This window comes from Chiloscyllium plagiosum, unplaced genomic scaffold (assembly GCF_037043375.1).
Source record: "Chiloscyllium plagiosum isolate Xiang-an unplaced genomic scaffold, Cpla_swu_hap1 HiC_scaffold_38, whole genome shotgun sequence".
Classification (NCBI taxonomy): Eukaryota; Metazoa; Chordata; class Chondrichthyes; order Orectolobiformes; family Hemiscylliidae; genus Chiloscyllium; species Chiloscyllium plagiosum.
In genome coordinates, this window is record NW_028270176.1 from 28,617,516 (window position 1) to 28,627,975 (window position 10,460).

The window sequence follows — 10,460 nt, forward strand, 5'->3', positions numbered from 1 at the left end:
AGATGGAATTGGTGGAATTTGGGGGCTGTTGTGTCCACGATTATCCAGGCTCCATCTGTCTTTCTCTGGCGAAGAGATGCCTGTGGCGTGATCTGACTGATAGAACGGTGTATCGAAGCAGTGTACCAAGCCGCCATGTTTCCGGACCTGAACTAACGTCTCTGTGGATCTTTGAGGTGATGACTAAAACTGGAGGTCAGTGCTGGAAATGGCACCAGTTGGCTTAGAGAGAGCGTTAGATGGTGTGTTAATTCAGGGAATCTCCCTTCCAGTACCAGTCGTACTCTTTGTATCCTGAGCTATGGATAACGATAGCTGACGTTCCAACATCAAGGCTGGTTTTTCCCCTCCCCAGAGATTGGTGTGTCTCTGTCAGCGTTTGCAGGTCGCTCATCTACCTGTTTGGCCACTGTGCACCATCTCCCTGTCAATGCAAGGTTACTGTGAATAAATCTCAAGTGCAGTCTGGGACAACTCCGTCCCCACCCACCCACCCTGGCAATAAACAAGAATGGGAAAACCACTCCCCTTGCAGGTTGTAGCGATGAATAATCTGGGTATATTAAAGTCAGAAGCTGGATAAACACACAGGGGAGAATGGAACAGCCACTCGGCAATACAGAATTTGAAAAGTGGCGTGCTATTGAAGCTCTTCATCTCGCACTTATCTGGACTGATAGGGGTGGCACGGTGACTCAGTGGTTAGCACTGCTGCCTCACAGCGCCAGGGACCCGGGTTCGATTCCAGCCTCAGGCAACTGTCTGTGTGGAGTTTGTACATTCTCCCCGTGTCTGCGTGGGTTTCCTCCGTGCAGGTGCTCCAGTTTCCTCCCACTGTCCAGTTTTGTGCGGGTTAGGGTGGATTGGCCACGCTAAATTGCCCAGTGTCCAGGGATGTGTAGGCTTGGTGCATTGGTCAGGGGAAATGTAGAGTATTAGGGAAGGGGAATGGGTGGGATTCTCTTCAGAGGGTCGGTGTGGACTTGTTGGGCCGAGTGACCTGTTTCCACCCTGTAGGGAATCCATTCTATCAAAAAAATGAAAGAATGCCAAATTCAAAAAGGCTAAGCTTTTGTTTAAATTCAGAAACGTACTAGGAAAAGTTGAAAGAGTGAAAGGGTACTGTTGGTTAACTGTAACAAACACAACACTGAGTTTTCAAAGTTATTTTACACCGGTGTAGAGTAATTGATTTTTTTTAAGCAAGTAACCCAAGGACATTCAAGGTTGAAATATAGGTTTTTGAGGAATAAGGAAATCAAGGGTTATGGGGAAAAGGCAGGAAAGTGGAGCTGAGGAGTGGTCAGGTCAGATTATAGAGTGACTCTGTGTCACTCTCTGTGACTCTCAGACTCTGTGATACTCTGTAACTCTCTCTGACTCTTATGACTCTCTATGACACTCTGAATCTCTGTGACTCTCTGTGTCTCTCTGACTCTGTCTGTGACACAATGAGTGATCTCATTGAATGGCAGAACGGACTTGATGGGCTGAATGGCCTATTTATGCTGTCACATCTTATGGATGGCAGCGTTTCAAGAAGGCACTGTGGTCTTGAGGACAATTAGCGCTGGGTAATGAATGCCGGTCTAGCCAGCGAAGCCCATCTGCCATGAATTAAGGAAAAGGAGAGTACGCTACCGTGTGCACATATATATAGAGAAACACGGCTGGGACACTGGATGTTTGTAGATACAAGGGCAGGCATATATAATTTTGCATTTTGTATATTCGCCAACCATCAAGCAAAGGATATGTGTCTACTTTCAGACTTTATCAGTTACCGGATCAGATTAGGCTTCTCCGGGACAGGAGAATAGCAGCGATTAGCTGGGCTGAATGGCCAGTTGCTGAACAGGCATTCAATAGTCATTTGGCCTGATAAGCTGAAAAGAAGGCAGTGTGACTGCCCTGGGTTGCTGGGGAAATGTGTACAATTGCTCGGGGAAATCAGGCGGTGAGCTGTCTCTTGATCTGCATTACAGCAATCGACTCCAGGGAAAAGGAAGTTTGATTTTCCGAAGGAGAGGATGGGGAGCGTTCCTGTCAAAAAGGAGAGCCCTGGGGAAGGGCCTGAAGCTGCGAGCAAGAAAGTGAGCCCACCACTGTCCGCAACGAAAAAGTTCAAAGGTATGCTGGTTATAACGTGGTTCAAAAACTGACATTTGAGCTGTTGGGTGGAAGAGATGAAGTGTTGAAAGCAGAGCTCGTCACATTACAACTTTACAAAATTCAAGGTCAACCACAATTAGAATTCCAGACAGTGCACTTTAGGAAGGACAAGGGGGTGTTCCGGAAGGTGCAGAGGGAAGGTTTACTGCGAAAGGTTTTGGAGGCAAGGGGTATAGCTTCCAGGATAGCTTCAGGAAGCACGTGTTGTCCTGAGTCACTGAGGGATGGCATGGCAGAGGGGCATGGGCCCATAATGGGATTCCAATAAGAGAAACCTCCGATTGGCTGATGGTGCGAGGACAGCGTGGACTCAAATGAAAGGTTTTGGGGCATGAGGTCTGTGGAGTAGGGAAGGGAGGCAGCAATGGGGTGGGCTAGTGAGGAAGACCCTTTTTATGCAGCGAGAGAGACCCAATGCCCATAGGAAGGAGCCCCAAGCGGAGATGATGAGCGATGTTGCGCAGACATTGGACAGGCCCCTGAAGGGATATGAATTCTCGGCGTTACACGGAGAGAGTGGGGGAAAATGGGGCTGGCTGGATTGATCCACAACAGAGTTGGCGTGGACTTGATGAGCTGAATAACCTGTGACTGTGCCAATAATGACTGTCACTGCCTTTAACAGGGGGCAAAGGAGAGAGATGACGTACCTGGGAAATGGTTGGGGCAAAGTGAGGGGCACACATAAACACTGAAGCCCAAAGAAATATAACAAGGTCATGACCAGATACAGAAACAATACGGCAGTTTCTCCCTCTCGAGCGCCGGGAGCTGGGTGGGGTGCTCCAGTTGTACAGAGTCCTGGTTAGACCACACCCAGAGTCAGTGGGAGGAACACTGGTTTCCCATTTAGGAAGGAGATCCTGACCATTGGGGGGGATTGCAGTGTTGATTCACCAGATTGATCCGAGGGCTGTAACTCACACCCTGGTTAAATCACAAGGAGGGAGCCCACATACTGGGCTTTATATTCACCAGAATCCCTATAGTGTGGAAGCAGGCCATTCAGCCCATACCCACCCTCCAGAGACCATCACATCTAGATCCCACTACCCTGCCATGATATTCTTGTAACCCTGAATTCCACATGGCCAATCCACCCTAACCTGCACATCCCTGGCACTATGGGACAATTTAGCATGGCCCATCCACCCTAACCTGCACATCCCTGGCACTATGGGACCATTTAGCATGGCCAATCCACCCTAACCTACACATCCCTGGCACTATGGGATAATTTAGCATGGCCAATCCACCCTAACCTACACATCCCTGGCACTATGGGACAATTTAGCATGGCCAATCCACCCTAACCTACACATCCCTGGGCACTATGGGACAATTTAGCACGGCCAATCCACCCTAACCTACACATCCCTGGGCACTATGGAACAATTTAGCATGGCCAATCCACCCCAACCTGCACATCCCTGGGCAGTATGGGGCAATTTAGCATGGCCAATCCACCCTAACCTACACATCCTGGACACTATGGAACAATTTAGCATGGCCAATCCACCCTAACCTACACACCCCTGGGCACTATGGGACAATTTAGCATGGCCAATCCACCCTAACCTGCACATCTTTGGACTGTGGGAGGAAACCGGAGCACCTGGAGGAAACCCACGCAGACACAGAGAGAATGTGCAAACTCCACACACACAGTCACCCGAGGCTGAAATCGAACCCAGATCCCTGGCGCTGTGAGGCAGCAGTGCTAACCATTGAGCCACCGTGCCACACAATTTGGAGGGTGATGTCTGATTTGATTATGCTTTCAGGATATTGAGGGGATTATGAATTGATGGAGAGAAACAAATTCCACCAGGTGGGGGTTCAGTCTGGGACTTGGAAACGTTCAGGCCAGAGCTTTCAGGAGTGAAATTAAGAAACACTCCCCCACACAGAGGTCACGAAAAGGTTGTGCCTTGGCTCTTGGTTGTGGATCAGCTGTTAATTATAGAGCTGTGGGATTGGCCGAAGAAAAAAGTTGAGTGAGATTAAGGGATATCAAACAGTTCTCTGTGTGTGTTAGCTCAGTTGGCTGGATGGCTGATTTGTGATGCAGTGATACCAACAGTGAGCGTTCAATTCCTGCACCAACCGAGGTTTTCAGGAAGTGTGCTTCACCTCTCGCCTGAGATGTGGTGACCCTCGGGTTAAACTCCACATCAGTCGTCGCTCTTTCTCAAATGAGAGAGAGGGAGAGTGGTTGTGTTCTTGTGAAACCTCGCATTATGGAAAAATCGTACTTTGCCAACAGTCGAAGCACTGTTTCTAATGTGACTGCTTCTCAGCCAACGCATGCTTTAAAAGTTCACACTTTAGAAACCGTGTCCCCAATTTGTCAATCGCTTGTGATAACGAAACGCACATTGTAGCAGAATGACCTGTGCAGGGACTTTGAATTTACCTTTTACTTGGTAAAAAGAATCATTGGGACAGGGTAACCGGAGTAAGCCATTCAGCCTGTTGAGCCTGATCCTGCCTTCGATCTGAAGAGTTTCGTGCCCTTTGACCTACCCATCCCCATGACCCTGTACTCCACTGGGAATCAGACACCTTCCAAGTTCTACCTTAAACATACCGGAACTCTGAGTTTCCACAGCCCTCTGCTGTCGAGAATTCCAAAGTGCGGAGGTGCCAGGGTTGGACTGGGCTGGACAAAGTCAGTAATCACACCACATCAGGTTACAGTCCAACAGGTTTATTTGAAATCACAAGCTTTCGTTGCGCTGCCCCTTCATACGTCTGTCGAAGGAGCAGCGCTCTGAAAGCTTGGTGATAGATCGATACGTTTTGAGCTGTTTCCAAACATAGAGCCTGAGAAACTGCTCCCCTCCAGGAAATGGAGAACACGGGAGGCATGGTCTCAGAGGAGGGGGTTGGCCATTTTTTAGCTGAGATGAGGAGAAACTCCTTGAGGTTTGAGAAGCTCTGAAATTCTTTTTCCCAGCGGCTTGTAGCTGTCCCATGAGTATACGTCAGACGGAGTGGCTCAGGGTATCGGGGAGCTGAAAAGCCCCAGTCACCAAAGTATGGAATGGCAGAGCAGACTTGAGGGGCCAAATGACCGTCTCCTGCTCCTAATTGTATCCTCTTAACCGGCCTTTAAATGAAGGCACTTGCATTTCTGTAGCGCCTTTTGTCATCACAGGATGTTCCAAAATTCCTTGAAAGCCGGTGAAGTACTTCAGGTCACTATGGTAACGCAGGAAGCCTAGTAACCAATTTGCACACAGGAAGGTCTCCTCTGACAATCCAGTGACAGCGAATGGGTAGGTTTTGTCTGGGAACCAAACGGTGTTTTCTTTTCAAAGTGTGAAATGATTGAAGCTTCACTGTTGGTTTAGGTCTATATTTATCAGCGGGTGATTGACAGAGGTTGGGGATGGTGGGGTGGGGGTGGGAGTAGAGATTTCCATCATCAGTGCACATCTCTGATTAATTCATGGAGCGTGCGTGATGGGTGATGGACAGACATCAAATATGTGACAATACAGTTCCTAAAATAAGCAAGAACAAAGCGAGCTATGAATTAAACATGATGTGTAAGAGGCTGAGGGAAAGTAAGCTAAAGATGTGTCGCTTGTTTCTGCTCTGGGAATCTCATTCAATCTTCATGTGTGTGTTAGTGAGTGTGTGGGTGTGTGTGTGTGAGAGAGAGGAGAAAGTGAGGTCTGCAGACGCTGGAGATCAAAGCTGAAACTTTATTGCTGGAACAGCACAGCAGGTCAGGCAGCATCTAGGGAACAGAAGATTCGACGTTTCGGGCACATGCCCTTCTTCAGGAATGTGCCCGAAACGTCGAATCTTCTGTTCCCTAGATGCTGCCTGACCTACTGTGCTGTTCCAGCAATAAAGTTTCAGCAGTGTGTGAGAGAGAGACTTAGTTGAATAATTCCTGCAATGCCTTGCTGTCTCAGTTTTCCGGCTTTGGGATCCTGACCGGTAATGAAAGATTTGCATTTCTCCGGGTGTCTGAAAGAGTTTCCTAACTCGTCAAATAAAGTCATTGTTGGAGGGTCCATGCTGAGGGCGTCCGCACTGTCGGAGGGTCAGTGCTGAGGGAGGACTGCACTGTTGGAGGGTCAGTGTTGAGGGAGTGGGCACTGTTGGAGGGTCAGTGTTGAGGGAGCGTCGCACTGTCGGAGGGTCAGTGCTGAGGGAGCGCCGCACTGTCGGAGGGTCAGTGCTGAGGGAGCGCCGCACTGTCAGAGGGTCGGTTTTGTAGAAATGCTGTAACTTGTATTCTAATAAGGCGCAAAGGAGATAATTCCGGTAACGAGTACTTATCCCTGAGCCAGTGTCACCGAGAAAGCAAATGATCTGGAACCATGTCTCCTTTGCAGAAGTGTGAGAGACACAAACATGCCCTCCAGAAAAAAGGAAGTGAGACCTGAGAGATTATCCTTTGTGGGAGCTTCCTGTGCACAAATTGGGAGCTGCATTTACTCCATGACAACCGTGACCTCAGGTCCAAACAACTAATCCCATTGGCTGTGTGGGTTAGCCGGGTAACTGCTGAAATGTTGGAAAATGCTGGGCGAAATACAATTATATTTTCTGTCCTTTTGAAATTGGCACCATTTCTCACTCTCTCTTTCTCCCCCTCTCTCTTTCTCCCCCTCTCTCTTTCTCCCCCTCTCTCTTTCTCCCCCCCTCTCTCTCTCCCCCCCTCTCTCTCTCCCCCCCTCTCTCTCTCCCCCCCTCTCTCTCTCCCCCCTCTCTCTCTCCCCCCCTCTCTCTCTCCCCCCCTCTCTCTCTCCCCCCCTCTCTCTCTCCCCCCCTCTCTCTCTCCCCCCTCTCTCTCTCCCCCCCTCTCTCTCTCCCCCCCTCTCTCTCTCCCCCCTCTCTCTCTCCCCCCCTCTCTCTCTCCCCCCCTCTCTCTCTCTCCCCCTCTCTCTCTCTCCCCCCCTCTCTCTCTCCCCCCCCTCTCTCTCTCCCCCCCTCTCTCTCTACCCCCTCTCTCTCTCTACCCCCTCTCTCTCTCTCTCTCTCTCTCTCTCCTCCCCTCTCTCTCTCCCTCCCCTCTCTCTCTCCCTCCCCTCTCTCTCTCCCTCCCCTCTCTCTCTCCCTCCCCTCTCTCTCTCCCTCCCCTCTCTCTCTCCCTCCCCTCTCTCTCTCCCTCCCCTCTCTCTCCCTCCCCTCTCTCTCTCCCTCCCCTCTCTCTCCCTCCCCTCTCTCTCTCCCTCCCCTCTCTCTCTCCCTCCCCTCTCTCTCTCCCTCCCCTCTCTCTCTCCCTCCCCTCTCTCTCTCCCTCCCCTCTCTCTCTCCCTCCCCTCTCTCTCTCTCCCTCCCCTCTCTCTCTCCCTCCCTCTCTCTCTCCCTCCCCTCTCTCTCTCCCTCCCCTCTCTCTCTCCCTCCCCTCTCTCTCTCCCTCCCCTCTCTCTCTCCCTCCCCTCTCTCTCTCCCTCCCCCCTCTCTCTCCCTCCCCTCTCTCTCCCCCTCTCCCTCCCCCCTCTCTCTCCTCCCCCCCTCCTCCCCCCCTCTCTCTCTCCTCCCCCCTCTCTCTCCCCCCTCTCTCTCTCTCCCCCCTCTCCCTCCCTCCCCCCTCTCCCTCCCCCCTCTCTCTCTCCTCCCCCCTCCTCCCCCTCTCTCTCTCTCCTCCCCCCCCTCTCTTTCTCCCCTCTCCCCCCCATCTCTCTCTCTCTCTCTCCCCCCTCTCTCTCTACCCCCCTCTCTATCTCCCCCCCTCTCTCTCTCCCCCCCTCCCTCTCTCTCTCCCCCCTCTCTCTCTCCCCCCCTCCCTCTCTCTCTCCCCCCTCTCTCTCTCTCCCCCCTCTCTCTCTCTCCCACCCCCTCCCTCTCTCTCTCCCCCACCCCCTCCCTCTCTCTCTCCCCCCCTCTCTCTTTCCCCCCCCTCTCTCTCTCCACCCCCCTCTCTCTCTCCCCCCTCTCTCTCTCTCCCCCCCCTCTCTCTCTCCCCCCCTCCCTCTCTCTCTCCCCCCCCCTCTCTCTCTCTCTCTCCCACCCCCTCCCTCTCTCTCCCACCCCCTCCCTCTCTCTCCCCCCCTCTCTCTCTCTCTCCCCCCCCCTCTCTCTCTCTCTCCCTCCCCCCCTCTCTCTCTCTCTCTCTCCCTCTCTCATCCCTTTATCCCCCCTCCCACCTCCCCCTCTCGTTTCTCCCTGCCCACAATCCCATTTGTTTGACAGCTGAGCCCGGTGTCTCAGCGCCCCCTATGAACGCTGGGCCCCTCAGCCCCACGCTGTCGGGTGCCCCCAGGAAAGCTGCCGGGTCCCTTCTGAAGAAGCGGAAGAAACATCGAGGAGCATCTGGCGAGCCGGTGGAGTTCCACTGTATCCTGGAGGGGACTGTCTTCGTTCTGAGCGGCTTCCAGAACCCTTTCCGCTCCGAGTTGCGGGACAAGGCTCTGGAAATGGGGGCCAAATACCGGAGTGACTGGTCACCCGACTGCACCCACCTGATGTAGGTAACCGGCAATGTCATTGCAGAGAGAGACAGCAGGAGGTGCCATTGAGACTCACTCAGTCTGTTTCACAGGAACAGGAGGCCATTCAGCTCCCCCCCCCCCCCAGTCTGTTACACAGGAACAGGAGGCCATTCAACTCCCCCCCCCAGTCTGTTTCAAAGGAACAGGAGGCCATTCAGCTCCCCCCCCCAGTCTGTTACACAGGAACAGGAGCCATTCAGCCCACCCCCCTTCTCCAGCCTGTTACACAGGAACAGGAGGCCATTCAGCCCCACCCCCCCTCCAGTCTGTTACACAGGAACAGGAGGCCATTCAGCCCCCCTCCTCCAGTCTGTTACACAGGAACCGGAGGCCATTCAGCCCCCCCTCCTCCAGTCTGTTACACAGGGACAGGAGGCCATTCAGCCCCACCCCCTCTCCAGTCTGTTACACAGGAACAGGAGGCCATTCAGCCCCCCTCCTCCAGCCTGTTACACAGGAACAGGAGGCCATTCAGCCCCACCCCCCCTCCAGCCTGTTACACAGGAACAGGAGGCCATTCAGCCCCCCCCTCCAGCCTGTTACACAGGAACAGGAGGCCATTCAGCCCCCCCCTCCAGTCTATTACACAGGGACAGGAGGCCATTCAGCCCCACCCCCTCTCCAGTCTGTTACACAGGAACAGGAGGCCATTCAGTCCCCCTCCTCCAGTCTGTTACACAGGAACAGGAGGCCATTCAGCCCCCCCTCCTCCAGTCTATTACACAGGGACAGGAGGCCATTCAGCCCCACCCCCCCTCCAGCCTGTTACACAGGAACAGGAGGCCATTCAGCCCGCCCTCCTCCAGTCTATTACACAGGGACAGGAGGCCATTCAGCCCCACCCCCCCTCCAGCCTGTTACACAGGAACAGGAGGCCATTCAGCCCCCCCTCCTCCAGTCTATTACACAGGAACAGGAGGCCATTCAGCCTCCCTCTCCAGTCTGTTACACAGGAACAGGAGGCCATTCAGCCCCCCTCCTCCAGTCTGTTACACAGGAACAGGAGGCCATTCAGCTCCCCCCCCCCCCCAGTCTGTTACACAGGAACAGGAGGCCATTCAGCTCCCCCCCTCCCCCCCCAGTCTGTTACACAGGAACAGGAGGCCAATCAGCTCCCCCCACCCCCCACCAGTCTGTTACATAGGAACAGGAGCGGGCCATCCAGCCCCTTAAACCTGTTAGAGAGGAGCAGGAGGCGACCCATTCAATTCCTCGTGTGTTATGCAGCAATAGGCCATTCAGCCCCTCAGGTGTGTGGCCTCGGCTGGTTTGGAATGAGCAGTTGGGTCCAGCATCAAGGGGTGGAAGGGGTTTCTGAACTTCTCCCAGCCTCTCATTGTCTCAAAGGTTCAGATTGTGTTTCCCAGGCTTTATCACCCTGAGGTAATAAACTGCGATGGATATGAGCCGCAGTGGACACAGTGAGTGAGCTGTGAGTGTAGAAGGTGGAGGCCCCCAGTGAACTTGGGAGGGTGGGGAGCAGGAAGGAGGGGTTGCTGCCTCATTAAAATATCTTGGGAGCGCAGGAAATGATTGAAAACCCGGTGAGGTGTTTGCCTTTCTCCCTCTCTCGGGGACGAGAACACCAGTCATACAGAGTCCCGGTCAGACCACACCCAGAGTGGTTCTGGGCTCCACATTCTCAGGCAGGAGGTATTGGCCTTGGAGAAATTGCAGTGTAGATTCACCAGAATGATCCCAAAGGTTAAACGACTAGGATCTTCGGAATTGAGAAGGTTAAGGGGGGAGGTTGATTTGATCGTACAATGGAGAACAGACCAGGATCGATCGAGAGAAACTCGGACTGTGGGGCTGTCTACAACATCACGC

General features: G+C 53.1%; 1 protein-coding gene across 1 annotated transcript in view; it reads left to right on the plus strand.

Annotated features, from left to right (window-relative positions):
- Positions 1-10,460, plus strand: part of LOC122544247 (DNA repair protein XRCC1-like) — a 60,027-nt gene that overhangs the window by 22,536 nt on the left and 27,031 nt on the right. The window contains 2 exon segments of the mRNA XM_087981098.1: positions 1,986-2,130; positions 8,332-8,605. Coding sequence (XP_087837224.1) covers positions 1,986-2,130; positions 8,332-8,605 — 419 coding nt within the window.